The sequence below is a fragment of the Neoarius graeffei genome, chromosome 20 (assembly GCF_027579695.1).
Source record: "Neoarius graeffei isolate fNeoGra1 chromosome 20, fNeoGra1.pri, whole genome shotgun sequence".
In the NCBI taxonomy this organism is placed as follows: Eukaryota; Metazoa; Chordata; class Actinopteri; order Siluriformes; family Ariidae; genus Neoarius; species Neoarius graeffei.
The window spans coordinates 43,558,689-43,580,653 of NC_083588.1; the positions used below are offsets into that span (position 1 = coordinate 43,558,689).

The 21,965-nt window shown below is 45.0% G+C and overlaps 1 protein-coding gene across 1 annotated transcript in view; it reads left to right on the forward strand.

Moving 5' to 3' along the window:
* Positions 1-3,180: 3,180 nt before the first annotated feature.
* The window catches only part of nags (N-acetylglutamate synthase), a 48,239-nt gene continuing 29,454 nt past the window's right edge, over positions 3,181-21,965 (forward strand). The window contains exon 1 of the mRNA XM_060901755.1: positions 3,181-3,705. Coding sequence (XP_060757738.1) covers positions 3,346-3,705 — 360 coding nt within the window. The 5' untranslated portion in view covers positions 3,181-3,345. The remainder of the gene's footprint in view (positions 3,706-21,965) is intronic.

Below are 21,965 nucleotides of genomic sequence, written 5' to 3' on the forward strand. Positions count from 1 at the left end.
CACCGGCTTGGAGGAATTTTATCCCATTCCTCCGTACAGAACAGCTTCAACTCTGGGATGTTGGTGGGTTTCCTCACATGAACTGCTCGCTTCAGGTCCTTCCACAACATTTCCATTGGATTAAGGTCAGGACTTTGACTTGGCCATTCCAAAACATTAACTTTATTCTTCTTTAATCATTCTTTGGTAGAATGACTTGTGTGCTTAGGGTTGTTGTCTTGCTGCAAGACCCACCTTCTCTTGAGATTCAGTTCATGGACAGATGTCTGAAATTTTCCTTTAAAATTCACTGGTATAATTAAGAATTCATTGTTCCATCAATGATGGCAAGCCGTCCTGGCCCAGATGCAACAAAACAGGCCCAAACCATGATACTACCACCACCATGTTTCACAGATGGGATAAGGTTCTTATGCTGGAATGCAGTGTGTTCCTTTCTCCAAACATAACGCTTCTCATTTAAACCAAAAAGTTCTATTTTGGTCTCATCCATCCACAAAACATTTTTCCAATAGCCTTCTGGCAATGTTCTTTTTGGAGAGCAGTGGCTTTCTCCTTGCAACCCTGCCATGCACACCATTGTTCTGATGGTGGGCTCATGAACATTAACATTAGCCAATGTGAGAGAGGCCTTCAGTTGCTTAAAAGTTACCCTGGGGTCCTTTGTGACCTCGCCGACTATTACATGCCTTGCTCTTGGAGTGATCTTTGTTAGTCGACCACTCCTGGGGAGGGTAACAATGGTCTTGAATTTCCTCCATTTGTACACAATCTCTCTGACTGTGGATTGGTGGAGTCCAAAATCTTGAGATGGTTTTGTAACCTTTTCCAGCCTGATGAGCATCAACAATGCTTTTTCTGAGGTCCTCAGAAATCTCCTTTGTTCGTGCCATGATACACTTCCACAAACATGTGTTGTGAAGCTCAGACTTTGATAGATCCCTGTTCTTTAAATAAAACAGGGTGCCCACTCACACCTGATTGTCATCCCATTGATTGCAAACACCTGACTTTAATTTCACCTTCAAATTAACTGCTAATCCTAGAGGTTCACATACTTTTGCCACTCACAGATATGTAATATTGGATCATTTTCCTCAATAAATAAAAGACCAAGTAGAATATTTTTGTCTCATTTATTTAACTGGGTTTTCTTTATATACTTTTAGGACTTTTGTGAAAATCTGATGATGGTTTAGGTCATATTTATGCAGAAATTTAGAAAATTCTAAAGGGTTCACAAACTTTCAAGCACCACTGTATGTCTACTCCTTGCATCTTCACCACACTCTCATCCCCCTTCTCACTGATGCACATGTCTCATCTCATCTCATCTTCTCAAGCCGCTTTATCCTGTTCTACAGGGTCGCAGGCAAGCTGGAGCCTATCCCAGCTGACTACGGGCGAAAGGCGGGGTACACCCTGGACAAGTCGCCAGGTCATCACAGGGCTGACACATATGGGGCTTTTCCACTACCAACGCAGCTGAGTTGGGCTGAGCCGTGCCGTGCTGAGTTGGGCTGAGTCGAGCTGAGTGGGGCTGTTGGAGTTGCATTTCGACTACAACCGCGCTGAACCGTGCTGGCTGGAAGTGGGTGGACACATTGGGTGGAGTTAGCGAAAGTGGGTGGACGTCACGTGATGTCGTTAGGCGGCGCAAACAGTGACATCAGTGGCCTTTTAAGCGGTAGTCTCACGACCCGGATAGTAAACAATAAACATGGAGGACATGGAGTCGTTAGTGTTGCTGGTCTTGGTGCTGTGGCTTGTTGTCACTGACAACGCCAACAGATGCTGGCAAGAGCATATAGATGATCATTTTCTTCTTCTTTGTCGTAATTCTTCTTCTTCCGGGCTTACGGTGTTTACAGATCCCAGCGTGCTTGCGGGGCGTGTGTGGGCATGTGAGGACACTCCTCCTCACCAATCAGTGCACAGGGGAGTATCTCCTCACGCCCCTAGCCCCACTCGGCTCGGTTGGGCTCACTTCAGCCCCACTCCAAAACCGTGTGAGTTTTGGGTGCTGAGTAAAGGCCAATTTATGCTGACAACGCAGTCCTTGCAGATGGCGTCGCAGATGGCGTCTGCATAGCCCCCCCTTTGCAGACGCTCTGCGTGCACCTCCCAAAAATTGTGACCACCACAGAAGCCTCGCAGACAGTGTCGCAGACAAGAGGGCTCTGATTGGTCCACTCTACATCTGCTGTACACGCACTTCCGCTTCCCTACTTTCCCGGTTTGGTTTGTTTTCACGACCGCCATTTTTAAAACATGAGCGAAGATGGAGCAGCACGAAGAGCGGTTGATCGAGGAAGTGAGGAAGTACGTACATCTATACGACTCCAGTTCTAGTCATTATAAGTAACCGGAGGATAAACACTCCACTAACCACACCCACCAACTACTCCTAGCGATTTCGCGCCTTCGCACCCCCTTGCGTTGTGGCGGTGAATAACATCGCGCACGCCTATTACTCCCCGCTCAACGATAAATTACAACTGTCTGCGAAAAGCTATCTGCGAAAGCCTTGTCGCAAGGGCATGCAGAGGCCCTAAGGCTGAAGTGAGCTCAGTCGTGCTGCTCTGAGGTAGTCGAGCCGTGTTGGGCTGAAGTGAGCTGAAAAAGGGTAGTGGAAAAGGCCCATTTGACACAGACAACCATTCGCACTCACATTCACACCTACGGTCAATTTAGAGTCACCAGTTAACCTAACCTGCATGTCTTTGGACTGTGGGGGAAACCGGAGCACCCGGAGGAAACCCGAGGCGAACATGCAAACTCCGCACAGAAAGGCCCTCGCCGGCCACGGGGCTCGAACCCGGACCTTCTTGCAAGTGCACCGTCCCGCCCTAAATTGAACATATTATTATTATTATTATTGCAGGACGCACTTGTTATACATGGGACAGAACAGCGTATAAAAACCCGCAAGGCAAATATAAGAAAATAGGTCCCGGGTTATGGGAGATGCGATAAAGATGTTTATGTGTACTAATAAATTGTTATAGCGTAAAGACACGTGAGCCTGTTTGAGATTATGTGACGTAGCTTTGGGGAGTGTCCCAAATGTTCACTTGTACACTCGCAAGCCATCGATCACTCGTAGTGCAGCCCAGGCATAGAGAAGGGGAGAGCAGTGCGCAGGGCGCTGTTTGGGACAGGACCAGTGTGGGGGCGCGCGCGCACTGCAAAAGGGGCGTGGCTAGCGGTTATGGCTACGCTTTGTGGTGCAATGAATAGAATAGGCTTGCTGACTTAGCATAACTGTAGCTTAGCATAGCCGAACACAGCGGATTTGACAGCTGGGAGAAACCGGAATTCGCTTCACCGCACACGGCTTGACTCATGGCGAAAGTAAACGGCGGGGCGGCCGGCTGCAGGGCTATCGTAATGGCCGGCCAGTTTCTGTCAAAACCGGCGCCGCAACAGAACACAAGCCAGCGGAAACTCGCCAAAATTCAGCGGCGCATGCTGTCAGTCACCCCCGCCGTCCAGGTGAACAAGACTCCCGTGCAGTCGCAGCTCGACGCGGCGAACTTCCTCCCGCTGTCGGAGCGCGGTGTGTGGTCCAACCGCACGCTGGTCTACCGGGATGTGAAAGCATTTCTCAATGAAGTCGGCGGCGACCCGCGGGAAGCCCGCTACTGGCTGACGCGGTTTCAGCGAGCTCAAGTGTGTAAAGCGCCTGCTTTCGCCGTTCTGGAGGTGAGCGCGCGAGCTTTAAACTGCATATCCCGGAACAATTTCGTGTTTATTTTTATTTGAAAGTAAGTCCCTTTAGGGCGGCACGGTGGTGTAGTGGTTAGCGCTGTCGCCTCACAGCAAGAAGGTCCGGGTTCGAGCCCCGGGGCCGGCGAGGGCCCTTCTGTGCGGAGTTTGCATGTTCTCCCCGTGTCCGCGTGGGTTTCCTCCGGGTGCTCCGGTTTCCCCCACAGTCCAAAGACATGCAGGTTAGGTTAACTGGTGACTCTAAATTGACCGTAGGTGTGAATGTGAGTGTGAATGGTTGTGTGTCTATGTGTCAGCCCTGTGATGACCTGGCGACTTGTCCAGGGTGTACCCCGCCCTTCACCCGTAGTCAGCTGGGATAGGCTCCAGCTTGCCTGAGACCCTGTAGAACAGGATAAAGCGGCTACAGATAATGAGATGAGATGAGTAAGTCCCTTTACACACTCATCCAGAAGGGTAATTTTGCACAAGGCCATCTGTCTACAGCAGAACAAAATAAAACTATGGACAATTCCCCGGGGGAAATTGTGAGAGGATGCAGTGCGCGAAGCAATCCGGTCACGCATGTTCGCTGGCCGTGAATGTGTGACCTGCAATGATGTTTCAATGCAATGATTGTGTGCGCTTGAGACAGCAGCCGTCATGAAGAAGAGCTATTCAAGAGTATAAACAAAGTGACTACAGGCGGAAATTAGCATGTACTGCTATAACCTGGGACAGACATCTGTCCTTACCACAAGGATAATGTTTAATTTCTGCACTGTCCCTTTTAAAAATAAAATAAACTCTAAGTAGAGTGTTTTTGTAGTTTGTATGTACGAACAGAAGTGTTCCTAACAAAGTGGGCGGCTAAGGTGAAGTGTCATGCCGACCGAGGCTGTTTTTTTTTTTTTTTTTTTTCACAAAAAAAAGAAATTCACAAAATTCTTTCACAGTGAGCACTAGAAGGGTCTCCTGAATAGACTGATGTAATTTTTTGTCTGTAGTGTTAAAAATGAGAGACTTTTCTGTCCCGTTTATAATGGGTGTCAATGAGCTACGACACACAAGGTCTTGAATTTTGTGCTGTGTTTTACTACGGACCAGGCCTCGAACAATGACAAATAACTCGACACCGAAAGCAGCTATTCACAAAATTCTTTCACAGTGAGCGCTAGAAGGGTCTCCTGAATAAACTGATGTAATTTTTTTCTCGGTAGTGTTAAAAATGACGACAGTAGACCGACTTAAAAATGACTGACTTTTCTGTCACGTTTATAATGGGTGTCAGTGAGGCCATTCGGCTGCCCTCTTCTCAGTTTGAGGCTTCTCATTCAAAAACTGTAAATCCTATCGTTTAGGTAGACACATTGTGTGAATCAGGACAAGTTTTACTACTACTTTTGAGAAAATCATGTCTGTAGAGTGAAATTTGTGGCTGAAAACACAGTTTAAGTGAGAAAGTTTGACCTTTTTTTTTTCAACCTCTCTCCACTCTGACTTAACAAGGTCCACTGGTGTGTAACGCAATAGACACCCATTCAAAAGCCGGATTTTCTCCCGGAACCCACATGGCGTTTGAGCCGGGACTGATCCGAAAGTGTAGAACCTAGCAGAAAAGTTGAATGCCAGATCCACAGAGGAGAAGTTTTCCTACGTTTTAGAGTTAGAATCACGTCTCTAGGTGAAAGCATGCCAGAGCAGCGGACGTTTGAAAAACGTTGAAAAAGTTTGTTTTTTTTTCAATTAATTCCATAGAAATGAATGGGGTTTTTTTGGGCTATTTTTTTCGCGACTATGTCGCGAAAAAATCGTATTCTGTAGAGAAAAGTAATAGCATAGCGAGTCCGATCAAGCCGCACATTTTGATATATTGTTTGTCTGTGTGCGACGTATGGTTATTGAGTTATTCGAAATCAAAATTTGCGTAGGAGGAAGAAGAATACGGAAGAAGAAGAAACACGTAGAAGAACAATAGTTGCTGTGCTTTGCACTGCATCCTAATAACAAAACGCGTCTGGAAAAATCCCAAGGGAGTCTGGAGCCAGATTCGTGACGTCACCTGCGGAAGCGCCAGCAGGCTGCGCGAGCTTTGCGCAGTCTCAGTGCACAGCCCAGTCCCCCAGGACTCAGCGGGCCTTTTTTGTGATTGTTGCGGGTTTTATTCCAAAAAATTGCGATGAAAGTTTTTAGGTTTTTGTTGCGATTACATTGCGGGAGGAAGTGAAAGTTGCGATTTTCTCTTTTTGTGATTAAAATTGAGTGATATGTTAAATATTAAGTTATTACTGAAAAACGATTAAAAAAACAAAGACAATGAGAAATGGTCCTATAAACAACTTTACCAATATAAAAGATTACCAGGACTACAAAAATGCAGAAAAATAGGCTTTACTGATCCAAATGCACCTGTTGGTTCAAAAGTTAAAGTGCACAGAACCTCACAGCACATCATGAAGTTACCTTAAAATATAATATAAATGCCTCAGCTTTCATGTGAGGGGAAAAAAAAGCTATTAATACTAGTACTGTGTGCAGGCAGTCTCTCCTGAAGACTAAATTAAACAATAATTATAAACTAATAAAATAAATGGCTCAGGCTTCATAGAAGAAAAAAAAACAATTTGAACAGAATCTCACAGTATGATGCTGAAGCTGCCTAAACAATGGAAAATAAAATACCATTTTGGCAAAAATGTTGGCATCCATTAATTTCTTGTATTAAGTAAAAAATGTAAAGTGCACACAGTCCTTCACTGTAAACATAACACACTTTCAGTAACAGAATTTAAGCCTACATAAACACTGACTCGCACATCATGCAGTGTTGCCAGATACTGCTGACGTTTTCCAGTCCAAAATATGTTCAAAACCCGCCACAATGCACTTAAAACCTCCCATTTGAGCAGTAAACCACCCAATCTGGCAACACTGCGCACGTGCTGTTTCTCTTGAACGTATACATGGAAGGTAGTTTGTTGACGTCACCTCAAGACGACGCCAACGATTGGTCAAATTTGCGGGAAAGTTGTGGTGATTGGATATAATTGCAACACCGCCCTGAATTCGCGGGGATTGGTTGAATTTGCGTTAAAGTTGCAAATCGCAACATGGCGAAATCCTGGAGGGTCTGACAGCCTGTCTAGACCAAGCGCTCCCATTTCTCTCTCATTGTCCGGTCTTTTGGGAAACGATGAGTACTACTCCCATCAAGATTGGCGTTGCTACACCCTCCTACGATACATCTGTTAACCATTTTAATAATTACGCGATAACGTTGAAGAAATTTGCAGAAAACCACCAGGTCGTTTTCTCATAAACAAACCAGCGCTGACGTAGGATTCAGAAGGAGGCGTCCCGCACGTGACGTCACGAAAATCAACGTTTGCCAGGAAATCCAAATGGCAATTTTTTTCAGAGGCGGACCAATTCACCTCAAACGGCTTGATTTCAACTGAATTTTTCTGGTATTGCGCAAGGTAAAAAAAAAATTGCAGAGAATGCAGAATGTTACAGATATTTGACCAAAGTTTAATATAAAATAGGAGAATTACATCGATCTTGCTCTTGAATTTACCCGTGATACGCACTTTAACGGCGTGCGTGCCGGAGCTCGTTAGGCACATGCAGCCTGAGGCGCACAAGCGAAACTTTCCTCCTCCTCTCGATGTGAAGAGAGGAAAGCAATTTATTATATATTTTTTCCATCAAAGTTGCATTTTGTGCCTTCGAAGCTAAGTTTTAGTGTGCCGTTTCTAGAACCCGTCAAGAAAATGTGGAAGAGCCGGTTTCTAAGCGACCTAAAACTAGCAATGGTAATTATTTTTTTTGTTACATATTGTACCCAGGCTGCCAGTCAGTATGTGCCCCCCCCCTTGAAAAATCCTAGCTACGCCCTTGTTTAATTACAGCTCGTCACAAACCAACATCCACCTGGCTTCACTTTTTTTTTTTAATATACATGAACTTACAGCCTGTAGCTTGATCTGACCACCAACCAACTGGCAAAAAACACACCGAGTTGGTCAAACTGCTGAATTATTTCCCACCTGGACTCAATTGGTAAATAAATATTCCCTTGCACTTTTTTTTTTTTTTTAACCCTTATATGGTGTTCATGTTTTTGTTACGCAGCCAGTGTTCATGGTTCTGGTGGACCAGCTGCATTTTGGTGTTTTAAATCCAACAATCAAACATTAAATACTTAACAGATGTTTACTTCACCCCAATTAAACAGCATATATGGTTAATATTTGCCCTTTACCTTTGTTAGATTACATTTATTTTCTAGTGCTACTCGTTTTTTTTTAAACTAAAATATCCATCCATCCATTATCTCTAGCCGCTTTATCCTGTTCTACAGGGTCGCAGGCAAGCTGGAGCCTATCCCAGCTGACTACGGGCGAAAGGCGGGGTACACCCTGGACAAGTCGCCAGGTCATCACAGGGCTGACACACAGACACAGACACCCATTCACACTCACATTCACACCTACGGTCAATTTAGAGTCACCAGTTAACCTAACCTGCATGTCTTTGGACTGTGGGGGAAACCGGAGCACCCAGAGGAAACCCACGCGGACACGGGGAGAACATGCAAACTCCACACAGAAAGGCCCTTGCTGGCCACGGGGCTCGAACCCGGACCTTCTTGCTGTGAGGCGACAAGGCTAACCACTACACCTTAACACCCTCATCCATCTGTAGCCGCTTATCCTGTACAGCAGGGGTACTCTGTTAGAAACTCAAAAGGTCCACTCGCCAAATTTCCAATCTCTCCAGGGCCCGGAATAGTGATGATTTAATTTCAAAATTAGAACTCCGAACAAAAAAAGCAGTAAATCCGCAAAAACGTTTATTGAACTGTGCACAAAATGTGATATGTTCTGTCCATATCAGTGTGAAAGGTGACACCTTTTTTGTGCCACTAGTTCTTTAAACTTGGGCATGAAAGGTGTGAGGGCCAGGCGTAGACACTGGTGTAAATGTTCATTAGTGAGTGTGGCGCCTGTATTTGTTCTTCAACATATTCATAGTCGAAAAGGCAGACTCACAACAGTATGTTGAAGGGAACATGGTGAGGGCCATTTCCTGCAAGACGGGGACACCTGCTCCAGGGACCATCTTAGCCCATGTTTACATTAGACCGTATCAGCGGATCATCAGATTAACGTTTTTAAAACGATTAGTGTGCACACAGCAACACCAATACACGATTTGCGTGCACACAGCAACACCAATACACGGATACGCTCGGCTCCGCAGGCATCCTGCGCTCCAAATCACTCCGCCCTGAACAGCGAGTGCCCTCTGGAGGGTGCGCACTCCGGCCTTGCGCAGCTCACAGAGCACGCGAGTGAAGTGAACAAGCTGTGATTTGGGACTGAGCCGCTGTGTGTGTGATCCCAGCGCACATCACTTACCACTTACAAGTGGAAGGATGGCAAGCCTAAAGACAATCATAACTACACAATGGGCAGTATTTGCATCAGTATTTGCAGTATTTTCATACTTTTATACTCTTTAATGAAAGGTGATACAAGGTGGAAGTCTGCGCCGTTTTTCAGCAGTCGCGTCACATGACCAACGCCAGCGAATCAGGAAGGTGGATGTCACAGTGACATTGTCCAATGAGACGCCAGCTAGAGCTCAGCACAGCGTGTCCGCGTATTCTGAATGTTTACACAGCACCGGACCAGACACGATCTGGATTGAATACGTGGACGCTGGCGGATTCCCGTTTCCCGGCGTTTCCAGGCGTTTTAATGTAAACGGACAGTGCATCCGCGAAGAAAACGAGACAGATACGGTCTAATGTAAACGTAGCCTTAGTCCAAAAGGTGGCAGGGTCACAGACAGATTCCTACAGTGCAAGGTTTTCCTGAAGCTCAATCAGCTCTGATTGAAGGGAAGCAGCACGAGCCCATGGGCAGACCTTCAGGGCTTCAGTTGAGAATCCTGTGATTTTTTTTTTTTTTTAAACCAGGAGTGGATTTTCAATGCACAGTAAGACTTGTTTTCCCAAAGTAAAATCTCTAAAGTGAGTTTCAAAATTTTTAATTTGTCCATGAATTCAGCATAATCGTAATGGTGTCTTCCTGAAGCTTGACTCTTCAGTTTTGGGAAGTGAAGCAGGCCCTCCTCTTCCTGTATGTCAGTTTTGAATATTTCCAGTTTCCTTTGAAAAGCACGGATGGCTGACATGAGGTTACACACTGTGCTGGAGCTTCAAATTCAGATCATTGAGGTGGCAAGTAATGTCAGATAGAAATGCAGCAATTTCCATTTTTTCATTGTTTTGCAGGAATTCCACAAATTGTTTTGCTTTTGGACTCTTCTGACCCAACAGAAACATTTCTAGCTCTTTCCGTAGTGTCCAAAACTGCTCCGGTACTTTGCCTTTTACTAAGCCACCTGACATTGTTGTGAAGAAGCAAATCGTTAAATTCTGCATTAACCTCTGTGAGGAATGAGCGCAGCAAGCGATGCTGCAGAGCAGACGATGCTCTCAAAAAAATTGACAAGTCTCATTACTGTTGTCATGACTTCTGAATACTTCTCTCCAAGGCTGGCACCATCTGATGAATGACACGGTGGTATGCTATGAGGTCAGGGTGATGAGCTTTTAAGCGGGACACTAATCCCCCGTCTCTCCCAGTCATACTTGGGGCTCCATCAGTAGCAATTGAAACAACATGCTTCAGGTCTATCTCTCTGCCTCTCAACATCTCCATCACTGCTTCATAAATGTCATCCTCTCTTGTGTGCCCATCAAGGGTTGTGAGGCCTAACACATCTTCAAAGAATTCCCCCTTCTCTTCATCAAAAAAATCTGACCAACACCAGAAGTTGGGCTTTATCTGTGTTGTCTGTGGATTCATCCAAAGCCAATGATGTGCATTTGGCCTTTTTAACAGCAGATTCTATTTGGTCCAGTAAATCATCAGCAAGGATTTCGTTTCATCTTACTGCAGTGGAGTCAGAGAGGGGTATTTGAGTTATTTTTTTTTTGCATGATGTCATCTCTTTGATTTCCCTCAAACGGAGTGATTGCTACTTCATTCATGCGCTCCTTCATGATTTCCGCATCAGTGAATGGGTTTTTTTTGTGCTTGCCTAAGACACTCGCAGTGAGGCTTCAGTTGCACGCTCCTGTTGTGTGGCTGACCTGACTATCACACTGCATGTTGCTTGGTATGATGCTTGCATTTGGCTTATCTTTCTGGTCCTTACCTCTGAGTTTTGTGGGTAACTCTGCTCAAAGTGGCTATGTTTTGTTTCGTAATGACGTTTCACGTTTCCACTTTTGACAAGGACAACTGCCTCATTACAAATTAAACACATTGGTTTCGTGCTCCCCGCAGGCAGCACAAATGCATATTTGTCGGTCCACTCTAACTTAAATTCACGATTTTCGGAATCCACCTTTCGCTTTTTGTCATGTTTGGAGCACGCCATGATTTCTCATCTCATCTCATTATCTCTAGCCGCTTTATCCTTCTACAGGGTCGCAGGCAAGCTGGAGCCTATCCCAGCTGACTACGGGCGAAAGGCGGGGTACACCCTGGACAAGTCGCCAGGTCATCACAGGGCTGACACAGACAACCATTCACACTCACATTCACACCTACGGTCAATTTAGAGTCACCAGTTAACCTAACCTGCATGTCTTTGGACTGTGGGGGAAACCGGAGCACCCGGAGGAAACCCACGCGGACACGGGGAGAACATGCAAACTCCGCACAGAAAGGCCCTCGCCGGCCCCGGGGCTCGAACCCAGGACCTTCTTGCTGTGAGGCGACAGCGCTAACCACAACACCACCGTGCCACCCTATAGTCAAGATATGGGTAGAAAAAAGATGTTTATGTTCAAATTTACAAATGAAGCATAACAACTGATTTTTATTTGATTAGAAATTTAACCCGTTCTGTTCAGTTTACACAACACGAGCTGTACACATACAGTAACCATGTCAATCTATACAACACATCGTCCCCTTCGCGTTGGGACTGGCTGATGCTCCATCTTCAAAGTCACTGTCAGACTCTGAATTTTCAGATCCTCACATTCTGAAACGTCTTCCTCTACATCATCAGAAGCTTCTGTGTCTTCCAAAATCATTTGCAAGGCCATCTGAGCGGAGAATCTTTTGTCCGCCTTGATCAGTCGTGATAAGGAACCATGTTGGAAAAGCTGTCCCGCCCCCAATTTACAGGAACCTCTGTCTTGGTTTCCGCAAGACAGAGGGTAAAATGTGCAGGAATGTAAGAGCAGACCGGTGTCGGTGCTTGAACGGCAGGGGCAGGAACACCAAACACTCTCGCACACACAAACACTAACAGCAGGCCCAGACAGGAGGAGGACGGAGTGAAGGTACACACTTTTATTAGCCCCGGGTCCAGTGGACCCGAACATCCTGTATGTAAATGTGTAAGGGGGGGTACAGTGTGTGTGGTCATTGAAAATGAGTTCTGATACATGTTCTTCATCGAAAATGAGTCTGAGTTTGAAAAAATAATTAATCGCATCATTGTTCCTTTTTGATTTAAAAAATGAAAACGGGTCCCGCAGACCCGAACACCATATAAGGGTTAAAGATAACTTGTGCACAGTGTTTCAACCAGCAGGTGCGCTCTCAGAAGAAGCCCTTATTTATCACATAAACATTACAGTACAGTAAAATTCTTCTCTTTATGTATCCCAGTTTGTTAAAACTGGGCTCTGAGTGCAGGATCCGCTGTGATATGGCACCCTTGGAGCAGAGAGGGTGAAGGGCCTTGCACAAGGATCCAACAATAGTAGCTTGGCCGTGCTCGAGCTTGAACCCCTAACCTTAGCCGTCAAGTCAGAGAACACCACTGCCCTGTGACCACTTCTCATCTCATTATCTGTAGCCGCTTTATCCTGTTCTACAGGGTCGCAGGCAAGCTGGAGCCTATCCCAGCTGACTACGGGCGAAAGGCGGGGTACACCCTGGACAAGTCGCCAGGTCATCACAGGGCTGACACATAGACACAGACAACCATTCACACTCACATTCACACCTACGGTCAATTAATGGCCCTTTTCCACTACCCTTTTTCAGCTCACTTCAGCCCGACACGGCTCGCGTTTCGACTACCAAAAACCAGCACGACTCAGCTCGCTTCAGCCCTGCTTAGCCCCTAAAACTCGCACCGTTTTGGAGTGGGGCTGAAGCGAGCCAAAGCGAGCCGAGTGAGGCTGGGGGCGTGAGCAGACACTCCCCTGTGCACTGATTGGTGAGGAGGAGTGTCCTCACATGCCCACACACGCCCCGTGAGCACGCTGGGATCTGTAAACACCGTAAACCCGGAAGGAGAAGAATTACAAATTACGAGAATTTCTGAAGCCTTATGCGCCTCGCCTCATCTATACGCTCTTGCCAGTATCTGTCCGCGTTGTCGGTGACAACAAGCCACAGCACCAAGACCAGCAACACTAACGACTCCATGTCCTCCATGTTTATTGTTTACTATTCGGGTCGTGAGACTACCGCTTAGAAGCTCACTGATGTCACTGTTTGCGCTGCTTAACGACATCACCTGACGTCCACCCACTTTCGCTAACTCCACCCAATGTGTCCACCCACTTCCAGCCAGCACGGTTCAGCGCGGTTGTAGTCGAAATGCAACTCCAACAGCCCCACTCAGCCCGGCTCAGCCGCGTTTGTAGTGGAAAAGCGGCATTAGAGTCACCAGTTAACCTAACCTGCATGTCTTTGGACTGTGGGGGAAACCGGAGCACCTGGAGGAAACCCACACGGACACGGGGAGAACATGCAAACTCCGCACAGAAAGGCCCTCGCCGGCCACAGGGCTCGAACCCGGACCTTCTTGCTGTGAGGCGACAGCGCTAACCACTACACCACCGTGCCGCCCTCTGTGACCACTTGGACTAGGAAAAAAAATCTCAAAAGGGGCCTAGGAAATGAGTTGGGGGCCTCGAATGTTAGAAGCGGTCAAATGGGTCAGAGATGTTTTGAACAAATTTAGACCAGTTGACCGTTGATTTAAAGCCTAATATGCAAATGGGGGGTGTTTTTCAAAATGGCTGCTAGCAAAACTAGAAAGGCCTAGATTTTAGCTTTCGTAGGGCCTGGAGATATAAAAGTAGTTTCTAAATATGTTATTGAGCATAATCTATCCAGTAGGGGTGATTTAAATTTGGCTGGGTGTGTCCGACATCTTGGATTTAAAAATGTCTGGCACTTGAATGCTGAAAGATGGACTAAATGACCTCTGAAATAAGGTAATTTATAGCCTGTCCATGAGGGAACACGATACTCAGGACTATCATGCATCTTTGCAAGAATCCAGGCAATGTCCTTCCTATTCTCCTCCTTCATGTACTGTGGTGCTGGTTCAAACCAGTCAAGTTGCACACTGGTAAATCTAGGGCTAGGATGACTGGTATGCAAAGGTGAGGGAATGATATTATGTACACCCTCAGGTATAGTGGCATGCAAAAGTTTGGGCACCCTTACTGAAAATGTCTGTTACTGTGAATAGTTAAGTGAGCAGAAGATGAACTGATCACCAAAAGGCATAAAGCTAAAGACGACACATTTCTTTTCAGCGTTTTCTGCAAGATTTGTGTATTTTTGTTTTGTACAATTGGAGAGTGAAAAAAGGACAGGAACACCATGCGAAAGTTTGGGCACCCCATTACATTTGAGTTCTCGGGTAACGTTTACCAAGGTTCCAGACCTTAATTAGCTTACTGAGCTATGGCTTGTTCAAATTCTTCGTTAGGAAAGGTCCGATGATGCAGATTTCAAAGCTGTATAAATTCTCTGACTCCTCAAACTTGTCCCTAAAATCAACAGCTGTGGGCTCCTCTAAGCAACTCCCTGGCATTCTGAATAATAAAATAATTGATGCTCACAAAGCAGGAGAAGGCTACAAGAACGTAGCCAAGTGTTTTCAGGTAGCTGTTTCCTCGGATTGTAATGTTATTAAGAAATGGCAGTTAACAGAAACAGTGGAGATCAAGGTGAGGTCTGGAAGATGAAGAAAACTTTCTGAAAGAACCGCTCGTTGGATTGTTAGAAAGGGAAATAAACCCCCCTCTTTAATCTTTATGCCTTTTGGAGAGCATTTCATCTTCAACTTGCTTAACTGTTCACAGTAACAGCAATTTTGACCAGGAGTGCCCAAACTTTTGCATACCACTGTATGTCAAGGGAGGTTTCTTTCTTGACTCTGATTTCCCTCTTTTGTGTGTGTCTGGGACCCCTTTTTGGAAAGCAACCATCTCTGTGGCATGAAACGTTCCTTTGCCATCAAGTGTTTCTTCCAGGATGTTAATGTTATCTGCAGCAAATTGGAAGAATTTCCCACTAGCTATGGTACAAGAGTGTTTTCATTTGCTGTGTACCTCTCAGTTGTATCTCTCACCAGAGCTGCGTCTACGTGCCGAACCTGATTATAGCTCATACAGTGACCTGCACTATGAGCCAGATTTACCAGTGTCTTTGACCTTGTTGCTTGATGAATGGCTAAGGCTAGTCCAGTGTGCTTCGGTGTAAGGGTCTTTCCTTTCTAGACACCATACAAGATCTTGGGCAATGCTAGTCTTTGGATGCCTTCATCTTCAGTTTCTGCAAACATTTCACACGTCAGTAAGACACTCAAACGTGTACAAGTTTGGCTGCATCAACTGGGTTGATTTGTGAACAGTTGCTGTAGTCAGGCAGGTTCTTGATGGCTGCTCGAATGCGGAGTACTGTGTGATGCAGTGCTAATATTTCTTCTGTTTCGGTGTCACTGAAACTGTTACTGTGCAGTTTTGACTCATCCAACTCGTCTTGAGTTTGCTTCAGTGCCTGTACATAAATCTTTGCTGGAATAGATGGGAATATCAACTGTGGTAGATGAGGCTCAAGCTGTGGAACAAATTCTACCTGTCCACCCAGTAGATCAGGTAATTTCATCTTGAACCTTGTCTTGTTGTCTCGATAGTTTCCACCATCAATCCCAAACTCAAAAAGAAGTTCGCAGTATCTGTCCCAAACATCAAGAAGTGTGTATACTGCTCCATTTTTTTCCCATGCCATCTTTCAGTTCTTCTGCAACTTTTGCAATGCAGATTTTTTTTTTGTGGATGGTCACTATCTGAAGAGCTGGCAGTGTCTTCATGCTTTCTCAGGAATTGCACATAGTTGGGGGCGTCGTGGCTCAGGTGGTTAAGGCGCCATACTATGAATGCGGGCGACCCGGGTTCGATTCCGGCCCGAGGTCATTTCCCGATCCCTTCCCGTCTCTCTCTCTCCCGCTCATTTCCTGTCTCTACACTGTCCTATCCAATAAAGGTGCAAAAAGCCCAAAAAAATATCTTTAAAAAAAAAAAAAAAAAAGGAATTGCACATAGCATTGCAGATGATATCTTGCATCTGCAGCTATAAGGTCATTTATTCCAGCCGGTCTGCACCTCATTGTGTAATCATGTTGTGCTGCCTTGAGTACTTTACTTGAAAGACCTATTGTTGCGACCAAGCTTGTTGGTTGCTTTGTATCTTCTGTCAAGAAGAAACTAGAGATCAAAATTGACAGGCTTTACTACGCTTCTCAGAGTTGTAGGTGCAATTAGTAATTAAGTGATCAATCTCATTAAATCAGTCTCATAAGCACCTTGGAATTCTTTTGAGATTTGGGCAACTTCAAAAGTATTGGGACAATAAAATAAACACACAGTTTCAATAATAATGGAATTTATTATAACAAAGATAAAATTGAATAATAGCAGTTGAAATCTTCAGCAAACAGTGAGGTATGTATATGTGTGTGTGTTTGTGTGCGTGTATTGCAAGGAAATTAAACATAAAACATGTAGTGCGTGTATATTAAAAGGAAATTAAACATGAAACATGTAGTGTGGGGATACAGCCTTCTGGCCTACGACGAAAGAGTTAGCTTTGAATGCTGGCTAGGTGTGTGTATGTGTGGGGGGAAGTTGACCACGTGTTTCTAGGTAAAAACAAGGGAGTTAGCTTTGGTTGCTAAGACTAAAGAATTAGCTTTGTGTTGCTAGCTAAGGCACAGGAAGGCTAGCTAGCATGTGTTTGTATGTGAAAGGCCTGGTGACCACGTGTTTCTAAGTAAAACAAGAGAGTTAGATTTAGTTGCTAGCTAAGGTGTGTTATGAGGCCTATGGCCTAGCAAAAGAAAGGCTAGCGTGGGATGCTAACTGAGGTGTGTTTGACCACGTGGTGAGGCCTAAAGGCCAATTTATGCTGACAACCCAGTCCTCGCAGATGGCGTCTGCGAAGCCCCCCCCCCTTCGCAGACGCTCTGCGCACACCTCCCAAAAATTGTGACCATCGCAGACCGTGTCGCAGACAAGAGGGCTCTGATTGGTCCACTCTACATCTGCTGTACACGCACTTCCGCTTCCCTACTTTCCCGGTTTGTTTTGTTTTCACGACCGCCATTTTTAAAAACACGAGCGAAGATGGAGCAGCACGAAGAGCGGTTGATCGAGGAAGTACGTACATCTATACGACTCCAGTTCTAGTCATTATAAGTAACCGGAGGATAAACACTCCACTAACCACACCCACCAACTACTCCTAGCGATTTCACGACTTCGCGCCCCCTTGCGTTGTGGCGGTGAATAACATCGCGCACGCCTATTACTCCCCGCTCAACGATAAATTACAACTGTCTGCGAAAAGCTATCTGCGAAAGCCTTGTCGCAAGAGCATGCACAGGCCTTAACAGTCCCTTGGAGACAATACAGTTATCTCTGGATGCTAATAAGATAGAAGAATTAGCCGTAGCAGCTAACCCACTAGCTTTATAACATTACCAAATTCACTGAAATCTTGATGAGGTCAAAATATGTGTAAATAATGAAATTAAAGTGTTAGAAAGAAAAAGAGGGCATGCAAAACCTATTAAACAATCTTGAGAGATCAAAAATAGAACAAATGATAGAAACACAAAATCAGTGTGCACACTTAAACAGTCCCTGAGTTTAAATTCACACTAAGTAAATAAACTAATTCCTAAGACTAGTCTTTTTGCCCAAAATGCCAAGTCTTACTTCAGTATCTCGCCCTTTTGTAGAAAGCAGAGAATTCTTGGAGAGGCTGAGTTTCACAGGAGCTCGTAAAGACTTCTGTGGGAAACAGAGAATCCTTGGTCCGACGCTTCGTAGCTCGTGGGAAGAAAACTCTGATTAAACAATGTGCACAGCTTTAGTTAGAAGGGATCCAGCCGCTTCTTAACTACAAATTAAACTGCTTTGGGCTGCAGTTTCGTACGTACTCATAAGGAATAACTGAAAAACCGGTTGTAACTCGACTGAGTTAAAAATTGCGTGTTTCCGGAGTCTACCGTGATCAAGGGTAAACAAAAAGAAAACGCGCTGAATCGTGGATCTTGCAAGAAAGAAGTCGTGGTTTCGGACGGTGCGATAAGCGAGTGCCTCCTTTTAGGTCTGTTCCCGTGCAGTTGCAGACGCCAAAGCGAGCGTATGGCGGAATTCCAAGTCCCTTATGGAATCGTGGAGGATGTGACGTAGGTGATCCCACCCAGGCGTGACGTAGGTCAACGTGGAAGCTGGTGATGGGAGTTGTAGTCTTAAAAGACAATACCGGCAGTACCTACAGAGTAGAGGCTCTAGCTTCTTTCTGGCTACGTGGTGTAGCTTCTGCTTTCTCCTTCCTCTGCTTTTCAAGGTTCTTCTGCAGTCTCTTTTAATATGTGAAGTGCACCTGTGGAAGTGGCATAGCACTCTGTGATACACCAACAGCCTCTCTTGGAACACATCCTTTAGGTTTGCTGCTTGAAGTCTCTCAAGTTTCTCGTAGTCATCTTCATCATTAAGTCTCTGTCTTTCCTCTAGGGCTTTTTTTTTTTTCCTAGTCCCTTTGATCCCATTATATTTGTTGTCTGGTTCCTACGAACAGTTTGGCAGAGGAAGTAGAGTCCCCAATTTGTACTGATATCTATGCTTCGTTTTCGAGATGTTAGTAAGCTTGGCTCCATTGTCTACAAGCTATTATAATACTAGTACTTGAAGCCCATACCGAGACAAACAAATAAACATACAAGCAATTACAAGAACATGCACACACCAATTTGTTATAAGCAGCCTAGACTATTTAATATAACATGTATACCTAGTGATACTGACCCAAAGCCTGTGTTTAGAAAGTATTTGTTAGTACTGTTTAGATGAAAAAATAATTTGGCCTTTATGCATTTAATACTTGGTCAACAGGCCATTGTAGAGTTGATACAAATTGAAATAACGGCCCAGTCCAGTAATTGAAAACTAAAACATGAAGAGATGTTAAAACTGTAAGGTTTCATTGATATTGGCTTCTTTTTTTTTAAATAAATGTGAAGTCTCCTCTCATCTCATTATCTGTAGCCGCTTTATCCTGTTCTACAGGGTCGCAGGCAAGCTGGAGCCTATCCCAGCTGACTACGGGCGAAAGGCGGGGTACACCCTGGACAAGTCGCCAGGTCATCACAGGGCTGACACATAGACACAGACAACCATTCACACTCACATTCACACCTACGGTCAATTTAGAGTCACCAGTTAACCTAACCTGCATGTCTTTGGACTGTGGGGGAAACCGGAGCACCCGGAGGAAACCCACGCGGACAACGTGCAAACTCCGCACAGAAAGGCCCTCGCCGGCCACGGGGCTCGAACCCAGGACCTTCTTGCTGTGAGGCGACAGCGCTAACCACTACACCACCGTTCTGCCTAAATGTGAAGTCCTTTTGAAAATTTATAATGGCGGTCACCTTTAAAAAAATTATATCCTCAATTCAGAATGGATATTGAATGATGATAAAATTTGAGACACTAACTATAGGCTAGGAACTTGCGTATTGGAAGTCTATCGACATATAGGTATAGTTTTATCCGTATGGCAGCCATTTTGAAAATAATCAAGATGGCTGACATGTACCGTATGGGCTACTTTGCATAATACCATTAAATGGCTCCCATTCACAAACATATAATGTTTAGACACAATTTATATTCCTACTGCTTTTAGAAGCTGAAATATAAGCATATTCCTATTTAAGGGTGGCCATTTTGAAAAACGCCCCTTATTTGCATATTAGGCTTTAAAGGAACAGTCCACAAGTTCAGTTACACAAATTGAAACGTGGTGATTTTCTATGCTATGGAAAGTCCGCACTGTAATGACAGGCGTACTAACACCTTCTGCGCTCTTCGGCAGCGCATTGATATCTGAGCTCCGTAACAATGCGCTGCCGAAGCGCGCAGAAGGTGTTAGTACGCCTGTCATTATAGTGCGGACTTTCCATAGCATAGAAAATCGCTACGTTTCAATTTGTGTAACTGAACTTTTTTCATATCACTGGTCATATAAACCTATGTAAACAGGAAAAACGCAGAAGAGTTTGGTCGCATCTAACTACAGCCCCAAAAAATACCATTGGCCATGCTGAGCCTAGCTACATTGCTAACAGGAGTGACAGCGCGTCTGACTGCGTCTGACTGACTGGGAGGTCGCGCAAAGCTCGGACAGGTACGGAGCAGCTCGTCTCAATTCAGATAAGAGCATATTTCATTATGGAAGTACGGTGGACTGTTCCTTTAAATCAATGGTTAACTGGTCTAAATTTGTTCAAGACATGTCAATAAACATATCTGACCCACTTGACCGCTTCTAAAATTGGAGTCCCCCCCAAAAGTGATTTTGAGGTTTTATTATTATTTTTTTTCTAGTCTAACTGGGTAACTGATCAGACGTGGACTTTTCCAAAGGGATGTATTATTTGTCAGGGTCACTTCTGTGCTGAGCTCCACCACACACATAATCAGGTTTTTTTTTGTTTTGGCTCAGTCTTTGGCTGAAGCCTGTAGAGCCACCTGTTTGTGTGTGTAACCCTGTTCAAGTGTGTTTAAGATTGTACGTAATGTTCCAGCCTCAGGTGGCGATTTCACAATTGTGGTGTGGTGCTACTTTGTACTGACTGTGAGTGCCATGTTGCATAACCTCAGTTCACGGTGTAAATCTCTGGCTGAGTCGTCTCCAGCGCTGTCCAGAAAAGGAACAGGTTTTGCAACATTGGTTGGAATCCTGGTGTCAACGTATTTCTGAGAGGGCTGGGTTTTTTTTTTGTTCTGTTTATGTACCGTAGCTTCAATCTCCCAATCAGACAAAGACTGAGCTCTGACCTGCACCAGTCTCTAGTTATTGATGGAACAACACAAAGATTTCCACCAAGTGCATTTACATGGCAGGTATGACTGACTAGTATAAATCAGTTGGCTAGAAAGCTATCCATCTACTATCTCTAGCTGCTTTATCCTGTTCTACAGGGTCGCAGGCAAGCTGGAGCCTATCCCAGCTGACTACGGGCGAAAGGCAGGGTACACCCTGGACAAGTCGCCAGGTCATCACAGGGCTGACACATAGACACAGACAACCATTCACACTCACATTCACACCTACGGTCAATTTAGAGTCACCAGTTAACCTAACCTGCATGTCTTTGGACTGTGGGGGAAACCGGAGCACCCGGAGGAAACCCACGCGGACACGGGGAGAACATGCAAACTCCGCACAGAAAGGCCCTCGCCGGCCACGGGGCTCGAACCCGGACCTTCTTGCTGTGAGGCGACAGCGCTAACCACTACACCAGCTAGAAAGATAGCAGTAGTATAATTATTACTATTTCTACTACTAGTAGTAGTAGTAATCATTTTCAGCTGTTAATATTCTTGGTTTTTACTAAATGAGCATGACCCGTTATGTGACCTGGCAATTCAAGAATTTCGGAAGAACTGCTGCTCAGACACACTTGGTATGAGCATGAAACTGAAAATGCTTGTAATTCCAAATAACCTCATTGATCTCCTGAAAAAAATGCAATATTAATAAAGCATAGGGAGATATTTTCTTTTCACGATCAGTTTCCTTAAGTTGTCCGTTGTAGTAGTTTAACAAACCAGTGTTTCAAACAACCACACTAATGGTTTTAATGCTCTAAAGATTTACATTACATGGCATTTATCAGACATGCTTTTCCAGAGTGACTTACAGGAAGCGCTGAACTTCTTGACAAGAAAGTTCTAGTGCCAGCTGAACAAGTGACAGAAGAACACTTATGGCCCTTTTCCACTACCCTTTTTCAGCTCGCTTCAGCTCACTTCAGCCCGACACGGCTCGCGTTTCGACTACCAAAAACCAGCACGACTCAGCTCGTTTCAGCCCTGCTTAGCCCCTAAAACTCGC